At 44.0% G+C, this 25,048-nt stretch overlaps 1 protein-coding gene across 2 annotated transcripts in view; it reads right to left on the bottom strand.

Annotated features, from left to right (window-relative positions):
- The window catches only part of LOC112254617 (FYVE, RhoGEF and PH domain-containing protein 5), a 43,851-nt gene that overhangs the window by 17,071 nt on the left and 1,732 nt on the right, over positions 1-25,048 (bottom strand). For both annotated transcript variants that reach the window (XM_024427334.2, XM_024427335.2), the window contains exons 2-7: positions 19,668-22,434; positions 9,524-9,680; positions 9,348-9,406; positions 7,445-7,475; positions 6,216-6,367; positions 5,802-5,958 (exon numbers count right to left, since the gene is read on the bottom strand). In XM_024427334.2, the coding sequence (XP_024283102.2) occupies positions 5,802-5,958; positions 6,216-6,367; positions 7,445-7,475; positions 9,348-9,406; positions 9,524-9,680; positions 19,668-22,434 (3,323 nt within the window). The remainder of the gene's footprint in view (positions 1-5,801; positions 5,959-6,215; positions 6,368-7,444; positions 7,476-9,347; positions 9,407-9,523; positions 9,681-19,667; positions 22,435-25,048) is intronic.

Genomic DNA, 25,048 nt, shown 5'->3' with positions numbered 1-25,048 from the left:
ACATCATGATTACGAAACGCTTCTGCAAAGGATGTCAATTGTCACTAAAATACAGGGTCTCTGACTCCCTGACCAGAGCCATTATCATACATCTCTGTCCCAGATCTGGCAGTAACATAGAGTATAGCCTACTAGACCAAACAAAATGTCTTTATTAACACTCACGGCAATGATTATCATTTGAAAGGCATTGAAATATCTTGCCTCTAGAAAGTGGCCAGTCATACCTGTTGTAACAGTGCCTCTGTATAAGTGTCTCTGATGTGGAAAAAAAACATTTATCATCTCCTCTCACATTATAGACCAACCCATTCAACCACCATATCTACCAACACCCAACCAACAACAACCACTACCCAACAAACAAAAATCACCACCAAACCAACAACAACCACTACCTAACCAAAAACCACTACCCAACAAACAAAAATCACCACCAAACCAACAACAAACACTACCCAACCAACAACAACCACTACCTGTCACGGTTTTCTGTATGGCAAAGAGAGTCGGACCAAAATGCGGCGTGGCTATTGAGATTCATGTTTAATAAACACAAAGTAAACACGAATCAATACAAAAACAATAAACGTAATGTGAAAACCGAAACAGCCTAAACTGGTGCAAACTAACACTAGACAGTTACAAGGACAATCACCCACAAAACCCAACACCAAACAGGCTACCTAAATATGGTTCCCAATCAGAGACAATGACTAACACCTGCCTCTGATTGAGAACCATATCAGGCCAAACACAGAAACAGACAAACTAGACACACAACATAGAATGCCCACTCAGATCACACCCTGACCAAACAAACATAGAAACATACAAAGCAAACTATGGTCAGGGTGTGACACTACCTAACCAAAAACCACTACCCAGCCAACAACAATCACCACCCACCCAACCAACAACCACTACCCAACCAGCAACAACCACTAACCAACCAACAACAACCACTACCCAACCAACAACAACCACTACCCAACCAACAACCACCAAACCACCATATCTAACAACACCCAACAAACAACAACCACTAACCAACCAACAACAACACCTACCCAACCAAAAACCACCCAACCAACAACAACCACTACCCAACCAACAACAACCTCTACCCAACCAAAAACAATCACCACCCACCCACCCAACCAACAACAACCAACCAACAACAACCAACATAACCAACAATAACCACCTAACCAACAACTACCACCCAACCAACAACAACCACCTAACCACCAACAACAACCACCTAACCAACAACCACTACCCAACAAACAACAACCACCTAACCAACAACAACCACTGAACCAACAACAACCACCCAACCACCATATCTAACAACATCCAACCAACAACAACCACTACGCAACCAAAAACCACCCAACCAACAACAACCACTACCCAACTAACAACAACCTCTACCCAACCAATAACAACCAACCAACAACAACCAACATAACCAACAACAACCACCCACCCAACCAACAACAACCACTCAACCAACAACAACCACCTAACCAACAACCACCACCCAACCAACAACAACCACCCAACCAACAACAACTGCCTAATCAACAAAAACCACCCAACCAACAACCACTACCCAACAAACAACAACCACCTAACCAACAACAACCACCGAACCAACAACAACCACCCAACCACCATATCTAACAACATCCAACAAACAACAAGCACTACGCAACCAAAAACCACCCAACCAACAACAACCACTACCCAACTAACAACAACCTCTACCCAACCAATAACAACCAACCAACAACAACCAACATAACCAACAACAACCACCCACCCAACCAACAACAACCACTCAACCAACAACCATCACCCAACAACAAGCACCACCCAAACCACAACCACCACCCAACCAACAACCACCACTGAACCAACAACAACCACCCAACAACAACCGCCTAATCAACAAAAACCACCCAACCACTACCCAACCAACAACAGCCACTACCCAAACAACAACCACCATATCTACCAACACCCAACCAACAACAACCACTACCCAACCAACAACAATCACCACCCAACCAACCAACAACCACCCAACCAACAACCACCACCCAACCAACAACAACCACCCAATCAACAACAACCACCCAACCAACCAACCAACAACAACCAACCCAACCCAACCAACCAACCAACAACAACCAACATAACCCAACCACCCACCAACAACAACCACCCAACCAACAACAACCACCCAACCAACAATAACCACCCAACCAAAAACTACCACCCAACCAACAACAAATGCCCAACCAATGACAATAACCACCCAACAACAACCACCCAACCAACAACAAACTTAATCAACAAAAAACAACCAACCAACAACAACCACCACCCAACCAACAACAACCACCCAATCAACAACAACAACAACCACCCAACCAACCAACCAACAACAACCACCCAACCAACCAACCAACCAACAACCACCCAACCAACAACAACCAACCCAACCAACAACAACCACCCAACCAACAATAACCACCCAACCAAAAACTACCACCCAACCAACAACAAATGCCCAACCAATGACAATAACCACCCAACAACAACCACCCAACCAACAACAAATGCTTAATCAACAAAAAACATCCAACCAACAACAACCACTACCCAACCAACAACAACCAACCAGTAACAACCACCCAACCAACAACAACCACCTAACCAACAACCACCACCCAACCAACAACCACCCAACCAACAACAACCACCTAACCAACATCAATTACCCAACCAACAACAACCACCCAATCAACCACCACTACACAACCAATAGCAACCACTACCCAACCAACAACAACCACTACCCAACAAACAACCACCCAACCAACAACAACCACCCAAACAAAAACAACCACCCAACCAACAAGCATAGGTAAGTGCCAATACATAATTACATACTAATTATGATATAGCAACTCCATGAGAACATTATAATACAATTTCAGAAGGAACTATTTTACACACATACACATGGTTTGGTATTGCATGTACAGTAACGTTTTAACAGAGACCAGACACCTCCTGTACTTCTCCTTTAGTATTGTGTCAGTGCTCATTGCGGTCATCATGGTTATAACAGTCATTGTGGTTCTAGCAGTCATTGCAGTTCTAGCAGTCATTGTGGTTATAGGTGTCATCGTGGTTCTAGCAGTCATCGTGGTTATAGCAGTCATCGTGGTTATAGCAGTCATTGTGGTTATAGGAGTCACTGTGGTTCTAGCAGTCATCGTGTTTATAGCAGTCACTGTGGTTATAGCAGTCATTGTGGTTATAGCAGTCACGGTGGTTATAGCAGTCACGGTGGTTATAGCAGTCATTGTGGTTATAGCAGTCATCGTGGTTATAGCAGTCATCGTGGTGACAGCAGTTATTGTGGTTATAGCAGTTATTGTGGTTCTAGCAGTTATTGTGGTTCTAGCAGTCATTGTGGATATAGCAGTTATTGTGGTTATAGCAGTCATCGTGGTTACAGCAGTCATTGTGGTTATAGCAGTCATTGTGGTTGTAGCACTCATCGTGGTTACAGCAGTCATTGTGGTTATAGCAGTCACTGTGGTTATAGCAGTCAATGTGGTTATAGCAGTCATCGTGGTTATAGCAGTCATCGTGGTTACAGCAGTCATAGTGGTTACAGCAGTCATCGTGGTTATAGCAGTCATCATGGTTATAGCAGTCATTGTGGTGACAGCAGTTATCGTGGTTCTAGCAGTTATTGTGGTTCTAGCAGTTATTGTGGTTATAGCAGTCATTGTGGTTATTGCAGTCATCGTGGTTACAGCAGTCATCGTGGTTATAGCAGTCATCGTGGTTGTAGCAGTCATCGTGGTTGTAGCAGTCATCGTGGTTATAGCAGTCATCGTGGTTACAGCAGTCACCGTGGTTACAGCAGTCATCATGGTTACAGCAGTCATCGTGGTTATAGCAGTCATCGTGGTTACAGCAGTCATCGTGGTTATAGCAGTCATCGTGGTTATAGCAGTCATCGTGGTTATAGCAGTCATCGTGGTTATAGCAGTCATCGTGGTTATAGCAGTCATCGTGGATATAGCAGTCATCGTGGTTACAGCAGTTATCGTGGTTCTAGCAGTTATTGTGGTTCTAGCAGTTATTGTGGTTATAGCAGTCATTGTGGTTATTGCAGTCATCGTGGTTACAGCAGTCATCGTGGTTATAGCAGTCATCGTGGTTGTAGCAGTCATCGTGGTTGTAGCAGTCATCGTGGTTATAGCAGTCATCGTGGTTACAGCAGTCACCGTGGTTACAGCAGTCATCATGGTTACAGCAGTCATCGTGGTTATAGCAGTCATCGTGGTTATAGCAGTCATCGTGGATATAGCAGTCATTGTGGTGACAGCAGTTATCGTGGTTCTAGCAGTTATTGTGGTTCTAGCAGTTATTGTGGTTATAGCAGTCATTGTGGTTATTGCAGTCATCGTGGTTACAGCAGTCATCGTGGTTATAGCAGTCATCGTGGTTGTAGCAGTCATCGTGGTTACAGCAGTCACCGTGGTTACAGCAGTCATCATGGTTACAGCAGTCATCGTGGTTATAGCAGTCATCGTGGTTACAGCAGTCATCGTGGTTATAGCAGTCATCGTGGTTATAGCAGTCATCGTGGTTATAGCAGTCATCGTGGTTATAGCAGTCATCGTGGTTATAGCAGTCATCGTGGATATAGCAGTCATCGTGGTTACAGCAGTCATCTTGATTATAGCAGTCATCGTGGTTATAGCAGTCATCGTGGTTATAGCAGTCCTCATGGATATAGCAGTCCTCGTGGTTACAGCAGTCATCGTGGTTATAGCAGTCATCGTGGTTATAGCAGTCATCGTGGTTGCAGCAGTCATCGTGGTTACAGCAGTCATCGTGGTTATAGCAGTCATAGTGGTTATAGCAGTCATCGTGGTTATAGCAGTCATTGTGGTTACAGCAGTTATTGTGGATATAACATTGTTACTGAAGAAGAGGAGCAGAGCAGCTGGACCAGTTGTCAAACAGTCACAGTCTGATGATGTGAATTACAATATGTTAATTCAAACTGAAACTGTCAATATCAGATAACTTTTAAGTTTATGCCTACATTTAGCATATTTAGTTGTTTTTTATAAGTTAATTTTTTGTTCTATGATATTGTATATCAGGTTTTATCTATCTTTAGTTTGGTACTTTCAGGTCTATTTCTGATACGTGTCCTTTTTAAAACCAAGTGAAGTGGGTGTCGTTAAGTGGGTCGATTTTCTCAAAGCATACAGCTAATATGTCTTTTATTGTATTGAGTTTAAATGAAACCAGTAAATGATGTAAACTGGGTTTGTGCTAAGTTCTTAGACACTGGGTAATTATCTGTCATTAGTCATTAGTTATTATCTGTCATGTGTATGGGTGCATACTGTATAGAATAAGAGCTGGAAATTAAACAATGTAATCAACATACACCCGATTAAAAGTAAGAATGATATTCCACAGAAAAGTCCCCTCTTCAGCAGAGACAGAATGATGGCCTGCAGCTCCCTGCCACATGATGTGTTTTAGGTGGCATAGCATGACGTTCTCACTCATCTAACATTGTGCACGGAAAGCTGAAACTGGCTAACAGATAGCTCACTGTGGGTTCAGAGACTGCACACAGAGAGAAACCTAAGAGAAACCTCCTGTGTCTTCTCTAGTCTTATTCAAAAACAGTGTGTTTGCTATGAACAGTCCTGACTTGACTTTAAACAGCCCTGCTGTCTGACCTCATACTGGCTGACGATGGCTGAGAAGGCGGGCGAGGTCCGGCAGCTTTCGTCCAGCAGACTCATGCTGCGGTCGTAGTGACCAATGTAGGCCGTGAAGACCACAAACTCCAACTTCCTGGATAGGATGACATCCGCAATCCTCTGGCTCTCTTCCCTGAAGGAAGAGAAAGAATGGAATGAAGAAACATGAGGGATTGCACACTAGACACTGTGCTCAGTATGCAGCAGACACATGGTCCATCTGATCTGATGAATGACCTCTGTGCTGCATTAATATGTGTTCTGTCGGTCATAAGTACTGTGTGTGTCGGCTGTGTGTGTGTGTGTGTGTGTGTGTGTGTGTGTGTGTGTGTGTGTGTGTGTGTGTGTGTGTGTGTGTGTGTGTGTGGTGTAGAGTCTGCAGTGTCTCACCACTGTCGGATGCGGTTCTCTAACTCGGTGAGGATTCTGCGGTGCAGAGTGTAAACATCAGGCAGCTTGTTGAGGATCTCCCTTAGCCTCTCCTCCTCCAGCACAGGATCCCCCTCATCCCCTACTGCAGCCCCCACCGCCTCCCTGAAGTCCTGACACAGAGATGAACATGATTTGATTATATGAGTTATTAACATACTGTATATGACACACACTAATTTTATGAAGTCAATCAGTGCTGCCAGCCCAACGGCTGGAAGAGTCCTCCATTCACACAACAAAAATGTGAATTTCTGAGCATTATGTCGATCTGTCTGGCTGTCGGCCATGATGTCTATTTTTAGACAGACTGCTAATGACTGCATGAGGCAGCCAGTTAGCTCCTATAATGTACAGAGCCAGAGCACTAAGCCATAAGATGTAGGCCTGCTATGGTACATGTATGTTTACTTGCCTACATATACAGAAGAATAGCGCAGTACCCTATCAATGACTGCAATAGGGGCATTGCCACATTTTGTGATGGAATTTTCATTACATCTTATGATTACATCTCTGATCACAACAACAGGTTCTCTTCTTTTCACCCAGAAATAATACACACTAAAATTGCTGTGTCAATCCATTAACCATGTTGAGCTGACCCACTTTTTGAAGCGCCATACCAACCCCACCCTGGTTTCTCAGGAGAGGGGTGACAGACATTGTGATGTAATGTAGAGAGAAGTGCACCGAGATGAACTTTGACCCCAGAAGGGTTGCATTCTAAATCGCTTGCCTTCTTCTTGAAATGTGCAATGAACCACTTACCCTCCCCTAAAATAGGATAGTTGCTCTGCTGCTAAAAACACTTCCACAGCTAGTGCAGACAACACTGTTCTCCAGTCTGTAGGTAACCCTCCATTACATCATTCAAAGCCATCCCAATGATTCTATCTTGTCTCTGATTCACACGATTTGACTTTCCACAGACCAAAAAGTACTGTTTGCCATTTGAAATCATGGCTGCTAGTGTTCCGACTACTATACTGTTGTACCAAGTACCAAACATATCCCTGTAGATTACCATCCTAACCCTTACTCCACATCTTCTGTATCTCTCTCCTACCCAGCTCATAGGGGCACTAAAAGATGACAGGTAGGTTTCTTGGAGCAGATTTTGCTCCATGAAAGTAAGGGGAAATCCATCAATAAAGACATGTCAAGTTCAAAGACTTCTTGATACTTACCACCTGGAGAAGCTTGAGGGCTTTCACATGTCTGCAGAGAGAGAAATTGAGGCACTGTCAGGTTTCCATGTGCAGACAAATGTAAAAATACATCAATGTCCAGGTTATGAAGGTGAAAGGGACAGAACAATGTTACAGAGTTACAGTGATGGTGATCATTAGTGTTCTATGTCAGTGGTTCCCAAACTTTTTATAGTCCCGTACCCCTTCAAACATTCAACCTCCAGCTGTACCCCCTCTAGCACCAGGGTCAGCACACTCTCAAATGTTGTTTATTGCCATCATTGTAAGCCTGCCACACACACACTATACGATACATTTATTAAACATAAGAATGAGTGTGTGTTTTTGTCACATCCCGGCTCGTGAGAAGTGATAAAGAGATCGTATAGGACCAGGGCACAAATAAAAATATATTAATAATCAATAATTTTGCTCTTTATTTAACCATCTTACATCTAAAACCTTATTTGTTAATCGAAAATTGTGAATAACTCACCACAGGTTAATGAGAAGGGTATACTTGAAAGGATGACCATAACTCTGCAATGTTGGGTTGTATTGGAGAGAGTCTCAGTCTTAAATAATTTTCCACACACAGTCTGTGCCTGAATTTAGTTTTCATGCTAGTGAGGGCCAAAAATCCACTCTCACATATGTACATGGTGGCAAAGGGCATCAGTGTCTTAACAGCGTGATTTGCCAAGGCAGAATTCTCTGAGCGCAGCCCTATCCAGAAATCTGGCAGTGACTTCAGAATAAATTCAATTTTCACAGAACCGCTTGTTGCAATTTCGATGAGGCTGTCTTGTTCAGATATCGGTAAGTGGACTGGAGGCAGGGCATGAAAGGGATAACGAATCCAGTTGTTCGTGTCATCCTTTCGGGAAAGTACCTGCGTAATTGCGCACCCAGCTCACTCAGGTGCTTCAATATATCACATTTGACATTGTGCGTAAGCTTGAGTTCATTTGCACACAAAAAAATCATACAATGATGCAAAGACCTATGTGTTGTCCTTGTTAATGCAGACAGAGAAGAGCTCCAAATTCTTAATCATAGCCTCAATTTTGTCCCGCATATTGAATATAGTTGCGGAGAGTCCCTGTAATCCTAGATTCAGATCATTCAGGTGAGAAAAAACATCACCCAGATAGGCCAGTCGTGTGAGAAACTCATCATCATGCAAGCGGTCAGACAAGTGAATATTATGGTCAGTAAAGACAACTTTAAGCTTGTCTCTCAATAAAAATAAACATGTCAATACTTTGCCAATGATAACCAGCGCACTTCTTTCTGTATGTTGTTAAAGCGTTACATGGTCGCTGCCCATATCATTGCATAATGCAGAAAATACACAAGAGTTCAGTGGCCTTGCTTTAACGAAGTTAACCATTTTCACTGCAGTGTCCAAAACGTCTTTCAAGCTGTCAGGCATTCCCTTGGCAGCAAGAGCCTTTCAGTGGATGCTGCAGTGTACCCAGGTGGCGTCGGGAGCAACTGCTTGTACGCGCGTTACCATTCCGCTACGTATCCCTATCATGGCTTTTGCGCCATCAGTCCAGATTTCAACATGAGCAGCAGCTACGTTTGGCTACATACCGACCGTTAGTGGAATTCCCGCAAGAGAGTAACGGTTAATGTGATTATTTGACTAGGCTACCTGTATTTGACATTGTGTTGTTATTTCGCTGAACACTAGATGGTTGAATTTTATTCTTGGCAGTGAAACGAGGCTACTCAGGAAAGAAATAAAACTCACCCAAATGTATAGCCCAGTTGGAAAATATAAATGGACTGTTTGAAAATGTGCAGAAAATGAGAATCACATTTTTATTTGGCGTAGCCCCTACGGCATTGCGCGTACCCCAGCTTGGGAATACCTGTTCAATGTGATACTCACAATCTCTCAGTGTCCACCAGCTCTTTGGCAATGTAGAAGGCTCTGGATCGACCATCGCTCTGTCAAGAACAACATTATCACTAACAAATCTCTGTTTAATAGCAAACATAATACAATAGCAATATCTTAACTTGTTTTTTAACACTCAAGCAGTTTCAAACATTTTGAAGTCTCACCTGTCTGCCATATGTGTTATCTTCTCCTCCCTCCTCCTCCTCCTCAGAGGTGCGTCCTTGGTCCTCCTCCTCAGCTGTCCCTCCCCTCGCCTCACCCGATGACCCACCAGGGGGACCAACAGCCAGGGAGCACACGGTGTAGGCTTCTGTATAGGCACTGAATGGACAGGACCGAATCAGAGTATCAGTATACTGTAGTTCACACTTCACACACACACAGTTCAACAAACACACACAGGTCAACAAACACACACAGGTCAACAAACACACACAGACAAACAAACAAACACACACATACGTATCAACATATGAGACTTTATTTCCAAAACACATTTGTGTTTTTTCGCTAGAAATGATTGATTATGGGTATCATCACGTGTGTGTAAAATATTACTCTTCTCAGATTTTTTATTAATAGATTTTAGATGTTTATTGAAATGTGTTTTATTTGCAAAATGCTATACACTGAGTGTACAAAACATTATGAACACCTAATCTTTCAATGACATAGACTGACCAGGTGAATCCATGTGAAAGCTATGATCCCTTATTGATGTCACTTGTTAAATCCACTTCTATCAGTGTAGCTGAAGGGGAGGAGACAGGTTAAAAAAGAGAAGGATTTTTAAGCCTTGAGACAATTGAGACATGGATTGTGTATGTGTGCCATTCAGAGGGTCAATGGCAAGACAAAAGATGGGTGATGGGTTCAAACTGCCTTTTAACGGGTTATGGTAGTAGGTGCCAGGTGCACCGGTTTCTGTGTTTCAAGAACTGCAACACTGCTGGGTTTTTTCATGCTCAACAGTTTCCAATGTGGGGCCTCCAGAGTGGCGCAGTGGTCTAAAGGCTTGAGGCATCACTACAGATCCAGGTTCGATCCCGGGCTGTGAACAGCCGGCCATGTACGGGAGACCCATAAGGTGGCGCAGGGTAGGGTTTGGCCGGCTGGGATTTCCTAATCCCATCGCACTCCAGCGACTCCTGTGACTGGCCGGGCGCCTGCACACTGATTTTGGTCGCCAGTTGTACAGTGTTTCCTCTGACACATTGGTGCAGCTGGCTTCCTGGTTAAGCGTGCAGTGTGTCAGGAAGCAGTGCGGCTTGACAGGGTCGTGTTTCGGAGGACCTTCGCCTCTCCTGAGTCCGTATGGGAGTTGCAGCGATGGGACAAGACTGTAAGCACCAATTGGATATAATGAAATTGGGGAGAAAAAGGGGTACAAGTTTTTTTTAAATGTCAAAGAATGGTCCACCACCCAAAGGACATCCAGCCAACTTGAAATAACTGTGGGAAGCATTGGAGTCAACATAGACCAGCATCTCTGTGGAACGCTTTGGACACCTTGTAGAGTCCATGCCCCAAGGAATTGAGAGTAAAAGGGAGGGGGGGGGGGGGTGCAACTCAATATTAGAAAGGTGTTCTTAATATTTAATATTTTATATCCATTGTTTTGCTGGAATGGAATGCTTGTATCCTGTATATTTGACTGTGATATGTCCCATCCAGCCATCTTAAGATGAATGGACTAAGTCGCTCTGGATAAGAGTCAATGTTTATATAAAGATGTCATATTACTGTATTGATTAATAATAATACAAATAATACTAATATTGATGTGACAAATGTATCATTTCTATAGTTCTCTCACACACACAACGTGCAATACCATAACTTTTTTGTTGGTAAACTGAAATCTGGCAGATGAGGAGGGAGAGAGAGACTGAGAGTGTGTGAGAGAGAGAGACTGAGAGTGTGAGAGAGAGAGAGAGAGAGAGAGAGAGAGAGAGAGGCAGTAGTGAACTCATCAAAGATATTGCTAAACCAAAGGACATTTACAGGGAGGCATTATGAAACTGGAATTCATCGGATGGACAGTGGATCAAATCCATAACAGACAAAACTCTAATTGTTAGACAGATAAAATATTATAAAACATAATAAAAAAAACATTCTTCAGATTAATATGAAGTCCGGAGACAGAGTGAGACACAGCTTGTCTTCAGCTGGTGTCCATTTCCAAACCAACACAGAGAGATCTGGTAACGCGTCTTTATAGGAAATTAAGAGGAACATGTCAGATCAATGAAAAGGAGGATTAATCAACCCCAGAGTGATCTCTCATAGGCCACGGTGTCGCCAGTTGATGAATGGCTCATAATAACTCAAAGGCTCTTAGAGAAACGAATTAAAAACCATTTGTTCAGGAAGAGAACGGTGTTAGAGTAATGTTTCAAGATTCTATCTGCCCACTCCAACGCACTGTATGTATGCCGTTTCAATCATTAATGTCTTTATCTACAGACCACAACATGAACTCTTATCTTCATGCAGCTTTTTCATAGATACAAAGTCTATAAAGTTGTTTCAATACACTGAGTGCACAAAACATTAGGAACACCTGCTCTTTTCATGATATAGACTGACCAGGTGAATCCAGGTGAAAGCTATGATCCCTTATTGATGTCACCTGTTAAATCCACTTTAAAGAAGGATATTTCAACATTAGACAAATGAGACCTGGATAGTGCATGTGTGCCATTGCGAGGGTGAATGAGCAAGATAAAAGATTTAAGTGCCTTTTAACGGGTTATGGTAGTAGGTGCCAGGGCACCGGTTTTAGTGTGTCAAGAACTGCAACACTGCTGGGTTTTTCACACAACAGTTTCCTGTGTGCATCAAGAATGGTCCACTACCCAGAGGACATCCAGCCAACTTGACACAACTGTGGGAAGCATTGGAGTCAACATGGGCCAGCATCCCTGTGGAACTCCCTGTGCCCCTACGAATTGAGGCTGTTCTGAGGGCAAAAGGGGGTGCAACTCAATATTTGGAAGGTGTTCCTACTGTTTTGTACACAGTGTATTTCAGTTTCCTCCACATAATTTGTCTCTTAGTCAGAGCAGTCCTACTCTCCTCTCTCCATAAAGCTTTATCTGTGAGATATATGACGCAAATGAATTGCACTCAACCGTCTGAGTTGACTTTATATGCCTCCATGTTAAAATACTGCAGTAATAATAGCAAAGCTACAGTATGTGGTGGACCATCAGAAGTATGGATAGCATGAATGTGAAATTATGACAATAGATAGACAATAGATTCAGCGTGTGGAGAGACCAATAAACCTTCTATAGTGCCTCCAGCGACACAGCCATACCCAGGCCATGGGATAGGATGGTACATGCTGACAGATGCACTTCTGCTGGGAGCCTGGGTGGATAAGGTAATGATTGAGGCTCAGTGGGGAGAGCGCGCTAATGCTCTAATGACAACACATCCGTGAGTTAGCAGCGAGGCAGACCCCGGTGCTTCTTATTGCTGTGACAGTGTGAATGCTGTGCTTCACTGCATGCTCCAATGGGTTTAACACCACTGAAATGTACATTAGACAATTCTCAAAAAAATTGAACAACATGTATGGGGTTCCATTCTTTGCTTCTCACAGATAGGAAGTTACTACACTGAACAAAAATATAAACGCAACATGTAAAGTTTTAGTCCCATGTTTCATGAGCTGAAATAAAAGAACCCAGAAATGTTCCATACGCACAGAAAGCTTATTTCTCTCAAATGTTGTGCACAAATTTGTTTACATCCCTGTTAGTGAGCATATCTCCATCCACCATAATCCATCCACCTGACGAGTGTGGCGAATCCAGAAGCTGATTAAACAGAATGATCATTACACAAGTTGCACCTTGTGCTGGGGACGATACAAGGCCACATAAAATGTGCAGTTTTGTCACACAACCCAATGCCACAGATGTCTCAAGTTTTGAGGGAGCGTGCAATTGGCATGCTGACTACAGGAATGTCCACCATGACTGTTGCCAGATCATTTCATGTTCATTTCTCTACCATAAGCCGCCTCCAATGTCATTTTAGAGAATTTGGCAGTACGTCCAACTGTCCTCACAACTGAAAACCATGTGATTGGCATCGTGTGAGCGAGCGGTTTGCTGATGTCAACGTTGTGAACAGTGTGCCCCATAGTGGCGTTGGGGTTAAGGTTATGGGCAGGCATAAGCTATGGACAACGAACACAATTGTATTTTATCAATGGCTATTTTAATGCACAGAAATGCCGTGACGAGATCCTGAGGCCCATTGTGAAGCCCATTTTTTCAAGGTATCTGTGACCAACAGATGCCCAATTAATTTATTTCAATTGACTGATTTCCCCATGTGAACTGTAACTCAGTAAAATCTTCGAAATTGTTGCATGTTACGTTTATATTTTTGTTCAGTACATGTGGACCATAACTGCTGATTAAATTATGTGTTGTTCCACTATAACAGTAAGAATATATTAATATACAGTACCAGTCAAAAGTTTGGACACAACTACTCATTCAATGGTTTTTCTTTATTTTTACTATTTTCTAAATTGTATAATAATAGTGAAGACATCAAATCTATGAAATAACACATATGGAATCATGTAGTAAGCAAAAAAGTGTTAAACAAATCTAAATATATTTTATACTTTAGATTCTTCAAAGTAGCCACCCTTTGCCTTGATGACAGCTTTGCACACTCTTGGCATTCTCTCAACCAGCTTCATGAGGTGGTCACCTGGAATACTTTTCAATCAATCGGTGTGCCTTGTTAAAAGTTCATTTGTGGAGTTTCTTTCCTCTTTAATCAGTTTGAGCCAATTAGTTGTGTTGCGACAAGGTAGGGATGGTATACAGAAGATATCCCTATTTGGTAAAAGACCAAGTCCATATTATGGCAAGAATAGCTCAAATAAGAAAGAGAAACAACAGTCCATCATTACTTTAAGACATGAAGGTCAGTCAATACGGAACATTTCAAGACCTTTGATGAAACGGGCTCTCATGAGGACCGCCACAGGAAAGGAAGACCCAGAGTTACCTCTGCTGCAGAGGATAAGTTCATTAGAGTTACCAGCCTCAGAAATTGCAGCCCAAATAAATGCTTCACAGAGTTAAATTAACAGACACATCTCAATATCAACTGTTCAGAGGAGACTGTGTGAATCAGGCCTTCGTGATCAAAGTTCTGCAAAGAAACCACTAATAAAGGACACCAAGAAGAAGAAGAGACCTGCTTGGGACAAGAAACATGAGTAATGGACATTAGACCGGTGGAAATCTGTCCTTTGGTCTGAGTCCAAATTCGAGATTTTTGGTTCCAACCGCTGTGTCTTTGTAAGACTCGGAGTAGGTGAACATATGATCGCTGCATGTGTAGTTCCCATGGTGAAGCATGGAGGAGGAGGTGTGATGGTGCTTTGCTGGTGACACTGTCAGTGATTTATTTAGAATTCAAGGCACACTTAACCAGCATGGCTACCACAGCATTCTCCAGCGATACGCCATCCCATCTGGTTTGAGCTTAGTGGGACTATCATTTGTTTTTCAACAGGACAATGACCCAACACACCTCCAGACTGTGTAAGGACTATTTGACCAAGAAGAAGAGTGACGAAGTGCTGTATCAGATGATCTGGCCTCCACAATCACCCAACCTCAACTCAGTTGAGATAGTTTGGGATGAGTTGGACTGCAGAGTGAAGGAAAAGCAGCCAACAAGTGCTCAGCATATGTGGGAACTCATTCAAGACTGTTGGAAAATCATTCCAGGTGAAGCTGGTTAAGAGAATTCCAAGAGTGTGCAAAGCTGTCATAAAGGCAAAGGGTGGCTACTTTGAAGAATCTCAAATATAAAATATATTTAGATTTGTTCAACTTTTTTTTGGTTACTACTTAATTCCATATGTGTTATTTCACAGTGTGATGTCTTAACTATTATTTATAGGTAGAAAATGTATTTATTTATATATATTTGAATTATTTGTAGAAAATAGTAAAAATAAAGAAAAACTCTTGAATGAGTAGGTGTATCCAAACTTTTGACTGGTACTGTATATAGCAGATTAATACCTTCCCAGTTAATGCTAGTGCTGTGGACCAAATCGGACCATTAAGTCAGTTCTCAGTTTTCAAACTCAAAATCATTTCCCATCAAAACCACTTCTTAATCTCAGCATGTTACAACTTCCGCACTCTGGCAACACAAGGCAATAGCATCCCAGTCTCTGCAGAATTTGTGCTATGCTGTTTTAGGACACCCGAAGGCTAAATCTACAGTGGCAAATTACAAAAGGAGTTAAACAATTATTCTTACCCGCTTCCCCAGGCTCTTTGTGAGACTATTTGTTCCTTCTTCTGATAGTGGGAGGGTAAGTGGACACCGCTCAATGACCTTAAATATACTGAAGGATTTGGTTTATTGGATAGTAAGTATTCTACAGTGGCTAAAATAGTGAAAATACATGTATAGAAGACTGGGGTACAAATCATGTTCAGTGCTGTGCTGTTAATGCTATCACAAGAGGTGTAACACGGTGCTGGACTGTTTCTGCATTAAACACCACAAACAACTCAAGACAACCACATATTGGCTTAAGCAGACTGGCACCAAGGCTACTGGAGGTGTTAGGTCACCCTACTGTTACATCTCAACTTGGTGCACGCCAGTTGAGGTACAGTACTGTATGTACTGTAAGCCCTGTAAAGTCCTCCACCCCCTCTCTTGTCCGGCATTTTGCATAAATAGGGAAGTGGGCGCTCAAAGGCAGTACGATTCCTCCCACGGATGACCTGACAATGACCTCACAGGTTCCACACCCAGGCCTTCCTCCAGCCAACACCTAGCCTACAAACAGAACCCCTGAGCACTGCTGACCAACCTCCACCCAACACCTACAGACAGAGGCCCGGACCACTGCTGACCAACCTCCACCCAACACCTACAGACAGAGGCCCGGACCACTGCTGACCAACCTCCACCCAACACCTACAGACAGAGGCCCGGACCACTGCTGACCAACCTCCACCCAACACCTACAGACAGAGGCCCGGACCACTGCTGACCAACCTCCACCCAACACCTACAGACAGAGGCCCGGACCACTGCTGACCAACCTCCACCCAACACCTACAGACAGAGGCCCGGACCACTGCTGACCAACCTCCACCCAACACCTACAGACAGAGCCCCGGACCACTGCTGACCAACCTCCACCCAACACCTACAGACAGAGCCCCTGACCACTGCTGACCAACATCCACTCAACACCTACAGACAGAGCCCCTGACCACTGCTGACCAACCTCCTGCAGAAACTACAGTCTGATCCTTCTGACCATTACAAACTGTTCAACAGCCAAATAGTCTGCTATGCACAATAAAGACAGTCAACATGTGCAGTCTAAACCCATATCCGTTCAAATGTTAGAGTAAAATACAGTAAGACGTGTGGTTGGTACAGGCAGTGGATCTCTGACCCTTTATTTGCAAACAATTTCATTTCAAATGTCTTAGTGCCAATGTATAATTTTAATGTGAACTGAACATCATTTGGATGCTGATGATGCAACAACATGCAACAGCATCACCAATTCAGAGGATTCCCAGAGTCCTGTGTATCAACACACCCTTATGATTACCTCCCATGCACCTCCAGAATAATAAACATGGCTACTATGCTGAGGGCAACACATCATAGAGCACACAGAATACTGAGATTGCATCTCCCAATCCTGTTTCTGATTGGCTGGAGGGAAGAGGGATGACTCCAAAATGCTCTGACAATGAATCATCTGGGGTGGTCTGTATAATAAGGGTGCAGTACTGTGGGGGTGCAGGGGGGGGGGTAAACTCAGCCCAGCACTGGAGATCATCCCCGCAAAAACCATAACAGGAGAATATTCTGCATTTCACACAGTTCACTTCACTATGGACTCAGCTTGTCCAACAAAACAGAATCCCTTGTCCGCTGTCCAGCCCCACCAAACCATGGGACTCGTAGGTAGGGGAGAGTTGGGTAAGTTGAAAAGATCATTTCATTCAGCATCACTCCGTCAAAAGAAATATAGTATTCTTTCTAACAAATATACCTACATATATTTCAGGATGTTGTGTATCCCTGGAAATAATCAGAATTCAGGTAAACATTACTGTTTTGAAAACATAGCTTGTCCAAATAAAGGGTATGGGGTAAGTTAAGCCGCAGTACAGGGTAAGTTAAGCAGCGGTACAAGGTAAGTTAAGCAGCGGTACAGGGTAAGTTAAGCAGCGGTACAGGGTAAGTTAAGCCGCGGTACAGGGTAAGTTAAGCAGCGGTACATGGTAAGTTAAGCAGCGGTACAGGGTAAGTTAAGCAGCGGTACAGGGTAAGTTAAGCCGCGGTACAGGGTAAGTTAAGCAGCGGTACAGGGTAAGTTAAGCAGCGGTACAAGGTAAGTTAAGCAGCGGTACAGGGTAAGTTAAGCAGCGGTACAGGGTAAGTTAAGCCGCGGTACAGGGTAAGTTAAGCCGCGGTACAGGGTAAGTTAAGCAGCGGTACAGGGTAAGTTAAGCAGCGGTACAAGGTAAGTTAAGCAGCGGTACAGGGTAAGTTAAGCAGCGGTACAGGGTAAGTTAAGCAGCGGTACAGGGTAAGTTAAGCCGCGGTACAGGGTAAGTTAAGCAGCGGTACAGGGTAAGTTAAGCAGCGGTACAGGGTAAGTTAAGCAGCGGTACAGGGTAAGTTAAGCAGCGGTACAGGGTAAGTTAAGCAGCGGTACAGGGTAAGTTAAGCAGCGGTACAGGGTAAGTTAAGCAGCGGTACAGGGTAAGTTAAGCAGCGGTACAGGGTAAGTTAAGCAGCGGTACATGGTAAGTTAAGCAGCGGTACAGGGTAAGTTAAGCAGCGGTACAGGGTAAGTTAAGCAGCGGTACAGGGTAAGTTAAGCAGCGGTACATGGTAAGTTAAGCAGCGGTACAGGGTAAGTTAAGCAGCGGTACAGGGTAAGTTAAGCAGCGGTACAGGGTAAGTTAAGCAGCGGTACAGGGTAAGTTAAGCAGCGGTACAGGGTAAGTTAAGCAGCGGTACAGAGTAAGTTAAGCAGCGGTACAGGGTAAGTTAAGCCGCGGTACAGGGTAAGTTAAGCCGCGGTACAGGGTAAGTTAAGCAGTGGTACAGGGTAAGTTAAGCAGTGGTACAGGGTAAGTTAAGCAGCGGTACAGGGTAGGTTAAGCCGCCTACAAATTTCTGTACCGAACAAAATATTACCACTATCTTTTTAAAACCATGTCCATCTTGATTTCCCAAATACAATTCAACACAATCACAATCGCTTTTTGGTCTTATAATAATTTTAAGCATCTTTTAACACAGGCTTAACATCTAAGAAATACTTTGTACTTTTTTCAAACACTTTTAACATAGGCCAGGCCCTATTGTTACCTCATATCCCAGCGATAAAGCCTTGCATATTATGCCTGCGAAGAAAACACTTCAATTTTCTCAACTTGCTATTGGCTCAACCATTGGCTCAACTTACCTCAAGGCAAAGAATGTTTACCATATTAGCCCATGCTAAGTTTAGGACCTCATATTGAAGCTTAAAGAGTGATGTATAGAACAATATTAAAATGATCAAATCAAATGTTTTTGGTCACATACACATATTTAGCAGATGTTATTGCGGGTGTAGCGAAATGCTTTTGTTCCTACTGTAGCTCCAACAGCGCAGTTGGAGCTAGGATTAGACACAAGCATCATGAAACCTCAACACAATAAATTCATTTGACTTGGTGAAAATCTTCTTTTTTTTTACAGAACTTGCTTACCACTTTTTCCATGTGGTTTCCTCCTTCACAGACTACATGAAATGATGACCTCTTCCAAAATATTTGGTCAAATGATACATAGTGTGTAGGGTTTCCAACAAACAAGGGTGGCCTAAACTACCCATTTGGCTCAATTTACCCCACTCTCCCCTACCGTATCCCTTAGGTAGCCATCTAAGGCAGAAAAACTATGAACTGCCCAAATGAATTGTTATGTCCGTTCCTGAATGATTTATTCACTTCTACAGATGTAGAATCTTAATTTGAGCCAGTTTACTAAAGCAATAAATGTGAATTATTATGTGGATTATAATTCATGGAAATGTTTGCATTGGTTGATACATGTTTCCTAAGGGAAAATCAAGTCAGAACTACAAGTTTAAAATTTTGCACACACACATGCATACACACACCAATAACACACAAGGCCAAACAATACAACTTAAAATCCAAGTCAGTAGTGAAGCTCAAGGTATAAACAAAAATGTCCCCATACCTTTCAGGCTCCTGCTCAGACGATTGAGCATTTCTCTCATACCCAGGGAAGCTACTCATATCCACATAACCATCGGTGTCATTGGCAGAAGACAGCACCCGACTCGGATGATCAAAAAACTCTGCAAAGGTCCCCGGTCGTACAGGCCTCCGAGAGGGGATCTGGATGTTCTCATAGTCGGAGTTGAGAGTCTGGGCGGGGATATTCTCGTAGTCTGATGTGTCAGCGTTGGGGAAGGAGATGGAGCGGGGTTTAGTCAGGGGGAGGGGGGTGAAGGGGGCAAGAGTGCGATCCTCGAAGGACTCTACCCGGGCCACGCTGCGGTTGAGGAAAGCCACAGAACCCCTTTTTCTTTTCCCGTCCTTATAGAACAGAAAGGTGGATGGGGACTCTGGAGAGCGCTGGGGCTTACTGACTGTCCAGGACATGAGCTGCGGGGAGCTGCCTGTGCTGACCCTGTCTGAATCAAGGACCCTGGCAGGACCGTGGTGGCTGGACTCAGAGGAGGACCTGGAGGAGGAAACGTTGACATCCACCAGCAGCTTGCTCTCCGTCTTTCTCCTGAATTTCAACTTCAGGAAGCGCTTGAAGGAGGACTTCTTCTTCTTCTGCCTGTCTGGGGAGTCTCCCTCGATGAACAGGGACGGAGAACTTTTGGTGATGGGCTTCTTGGTGATGTAGGCCAGCTCGAAGGGAGGAGGGATGTCCACCATTGATGTAGGGGTGGACAGGCCGCTGGAGGGCAGGGGGCTTCGCTGGGAGAAGCTTCCAGAAGAGCCCGTGACACACGGCAGAGAGAGGCTGTCCTCCCTCCTCTCCCCTGGGGAACCCTGGCCCTCCCTGTACACACTTAGGGGCAGGTCAAGTCCCTTCATGGAGAAGGAGCGGGGGTACAGGAGAAAGCGATGTGGTTTGGATGAGCTCTTGGCCCGGGTTGAGTTTAACATGGGGCTGCTGCTCAATGCGGGTCCCCTCCGGTCCAATCCCACCTCGCAGTAGTTCTGAACATGGAACTCTGAGCCCGCCTCCTCAGGGACCGTCTCAGGTACATAACCAGGCACTTTCCCCGACAGTGACCGGGACCTGGTGACAATGGACTTCCTGTCAAAAGGCAGGAAATTCTCCCCCTCTGAGTCCAGGCCGGCCTCTTCGTAGACATGCTCATCACTGAGGTGCTCTTCTGTGTCTGTTGTCTCATCCAGGTAGGGAATGATGTGGCCCTCTAGGTCCTCCTCATCCCTGAACACATCAGAGTCATCTGGGGAGCGCAGCTGGCTGTCAGAGAACAACAAGACCTGTGAGGTCTCTGTGTCCGCTGGCACAGAGATGGACAGCAGCCTGAAACGGGGCTGGTTGTTACTCTGGTTAAAGAAAGCCTCCACCGTCTGGAATCCAGGCATCCTTCTCTGACATGAACCTGTCATGTTCTCCCTGTCATCATTATCATCATCATCTATCTCAACGTAGTCCTCAGAGGAGACACACTCAATCTTCCCCATGTCATCACACAGCGAGTCATTGTCACCTATGGCTGAATACTCACTGGGTTCCATGGTCTCTGTGGTGGCCAGTGAAGATTCCTCCGGAGTGCTCTCACTCTCTGCCAATCCGTGAACTTTGCCCTCTGTGAGGCTCTGCTCTGGGTTCACGATGTCCTCAGTTGAGATGTAATAAGGCTCCAGGCTGGGGTCAGCTGCTTCTTCCTCTGTCTCAAAGAGTTGATTTGCTTTATGGTGACTTAGTTGGCACTCACCTCCTTCCATTTTGTACTGAATAGTCATGGGGTCTTCGTCAATGATGGAAAATGGTTGGTACCTTTCTACTCTCTCATTTGAGGGACCAATTAAATTATTTCCATCGTCCTCCTGTAGGACATTGTGAGGACTACCAGGGTTAGGTAAGGATTCCTCTGCTTCCTCCTCATCCTCCTTGAAGGATGAAGGCTCTTGGGTAACAAGGTCATCTTTGTTGTCTTTGATGAGAGCTATGGGTTCCTCAGAAAGAGATTCTGTTACTTCGTCTGCTGTGCTATTAGCTGCTTCTTTTTCTTCCTCTCTTCGGCACTCCACCTCCTGCTCCCTCTCCTCCTCTACATCCCTCTCCTCTTTCCCAGGCCCAGTTTCACAGGGGTAGCATGCTGACTCCTCCTCCTCAATGCTGGTTATGGAGAAGTCGCACACTGAGAGGCCATCTTTGTCGGCCAGTGCCTCGCCTGCATAGCTGCCCTCAGCGTCGATGTCATCATTGATGTACGAATCGATCATCTCCACCGTGTCCTCTGAGTCAATTGTGAATCCAGCATTACTGACCGTCAGCATTTCCAAAGAATCCACCTCCTCTGTTTGAATCCTGTCAGTTAACCTCCAGTCCTCCTCTTCCTCCTGCATCATCTTTTCCTCCTGTTCCCTCTGCTCTTCACACCCATTCTCATTGACCTCTGAACTGAGAGTGTCTGAATAATACTGAGGTTCCACTGGCTCCTCCTCTAGCCCCTCCCCTCCACTCAGAGAGTCCTCTGGCTCGTTCTCCTGGTCCAGCTCCTCGTCTGAGGGCAGCAGGTCCCTGTTGGCGCACCCCTCCTGGATGTTGTTGGAGAACAGGGAAGAGTCACGCCTCTCAAGGTCATGTGGTACTTTGGGTTTGGGGGCAATGGGAGGTTTGGGGCCCCTGGCTGAGGAGCAGGGCCGGGACATGAGTGGGGATGGCAGCTTGAAGGAGAGGTGACTCACAAGCTTCGGTTTAGGAGCAAGAGGAGGCTTCTTAAAATCTGAAAACAAAACAAATGAGATCATCATTAGTGACTTCAATCAGAAATGTAATATTCAAAACATACAGGGGAGGAATCGTGAGGTTGGCGATCTGCACAAAAAAACGATTAACTAGGTGTTCAAGGAACAATGCATATAGCGTCAGAAGAGATTTAAATGCTGTAGGCTATCTTTAAAACAACTTTCATTATACTAGCTCATATCATTATGAAAAGCATTGCCTAAGTTATTTCTAACTATCTTTGTGCCATGATAGCCTTCAAACAGATAGGGAACCTGGGAAGGGTATTGCAAGTGGACACTTTTCTTAGAGGGACAAAAGTTACAACACGAAAGGATTTATTAAAGGATTTCCCCCAAGTCACTTCCTGCGATTCACTGGAGAGAAGCCCCTCTCAGACTGTTTCTGCTCTTTTGAAGGTGTGAGTATCAAAGGACAAAACAACAAAAGATAACACATGACAGCACAACTGGTCAAACATGACCTCAACAGATCAATCAACTACACGATCTCCATCCCTTGAGGAAAACAGCACCCCTAGCTGGACCATGAAGAACCAATCAGATTCTCCATAAAGTTGCAATGTGACATGCATCATAGGCTGTGCATCATAGCCCAATTCTGATATTCTTTTCACTAATTGGTCTAATACCATTGACAACCTTGTCATAAATCCATAATGGCATTATCAAAAGAATATCTGGAGTCAATAAAATCCTCATCGCTCATGTGTTTAGAAATGCATATTATACTAGATATACACTATATATACAAAAGTATGTGGACACTCCTTCAAATTATGGGATTTGGCTATTTGAGCCACAATGTTGCCGACAGGTGTATAAAATCGTGCACACAGCCATGCAAACTCCATAGACAAACATTGACAGTAGGAATGGCCCGTACTGAAGAGCTCAGTGACTTTCAACGTGGCACAGTCATAGTATTCCACCTTTCCAACAACTCAGTTTGTAACATTTCTGCCCTACTAGAGCTGCCCCGGTCAACTGTAAGTGCTTTTATTGTGAAGTGGAAACATCTAGGAGCAACAACAGCTCAGCCGCGAGGTGGTAGGCCACAGAAGCTCACAGAATGGGGCCGCTGAGCACTGAAGCACATAGCGCATAAAAATGATCTGTCCTCGGTTGGAACACTCACTACCGAGTTCCAAACTGCCTCTGGAAGCAAAGTCAGCACAAGAACTGTCCGTCGGGAGCTTCATGAAATGGGTTTCCATGGCCCGAGCAGCCGCATACAAGCCTAAGATCACCATGCGCAACGTGAAGCTCGCCGCCATTGGACTCTGGAGCAGTGGAAACGTGTTCTCTGGAGTGATGCATCACACTTTAGCATCTGGCAGTCCGACGCACAAATCTGGTTTTGGCGGATGCCAGGAGAACGCTACCTGCCAGAATCTATAGTACCAACTGTCAAGTTTGGTGGAGGAGGAATAATGGTCTGGGGTTGTTTTTCATGGTTCGGGCTAGGCCCCTTAGTTCCAGTGAAGGGAATTCTTAATGCTACAGCATACATTCTAAACAATTCTGTGCTTCCAAATTTGTGGCAACAGTTTGGGGAAGGCCTTTTCTTGTTTTAGCATGACAATGCCCCCGTGCACAAAGCGAGGTCCATACAGAAATGGTTTGTCGAGATCGTTGTGTGGAAGAACTTGACTGGCCTGCACAGAGACCTGACCTCAACCCCATCGAACACCTTTGGGTTGAATTGGAACACCGACTGCGAGCCAAGCCTAATTGCCCAACATCAGTGGCCAACCTCACTAATGCTCTTGTGGTGGAATGGAAGCAAGTCCCCGCAGCAATGTTCAAACATCTAGTGGAATGCCTTCCAGAAAAGTGTAGGCTGTTATAGCAGTAAAGGGGGGACCAACTTTATATTAATGTCCATGATTTTGGAATGAGATGTTTGACGAGCAGATGTCCACATACCTTTGGTCATGTAGCTTATTTTTAGACTATCAACAGCAATTTCCCTAAACACTGCATCACAGATAACTACTGCATTGTAGTTTTTCACAGTCTCAAATATACACTACAGACCTAGTGACTGTTTCACACTTGGGACTTCAATGGTTGAAATAATATGATTGGAATTGCATGATCAATTCTATATCTAAGCAACAATTTGCTCTCTATTAGGCTTGCCACCAATGGCTATAGGCTATCCCAGTCTGTGGCATTATGATCCCAGGTCTTGTCAACTTCCACCAATTATTGTAGTCTGCACAAATCAGTAAGCAAAATAATGTTGAGAAGACTTCCAAAAGATGTTTAAAATAGATATTTTCTGGATGTTGAAAAAACATACTTTCCGGATGTTAAAATCATGTTGAAAAGATGTCATTACAGACATTGAAATAACATATTTTATGGAAATTGAAAATAGGTCTTTTTAAGAATTTTGGTTATTGATTATGGCCAAATATCAACAGCACATTAATTCTCAATGAAGTTAGCATTATATCACAATAATCATTTGTACAACTATTTTATATAGGAAAGTGGGCCAAACTGAAGATTGCAACATAGAATATTTATTATTGCTCCCATCTGTCACATGCACTTATGTTAGCTTTTTCAAAAGTTTTAAAT

Source organism: Oncorhynchus tshawytscha, linkage group LG07, assembly GCF_018296145.1.
Source record: "Oncorhynchus tshawytscha isolate Ot180627B linkage group LG07, Otsh_v2.0, whole genome shotgun sequence".
NCBI lineage: Eukaryota > Metazoa > Chordata > Actinopteri > Salmoniformes > Salmonidae > Oncorhynchus > Oncorhynchus tshawytscha.
This window is presented reverse-complemented; position numbering and strand designations above follow the sequence as displayed.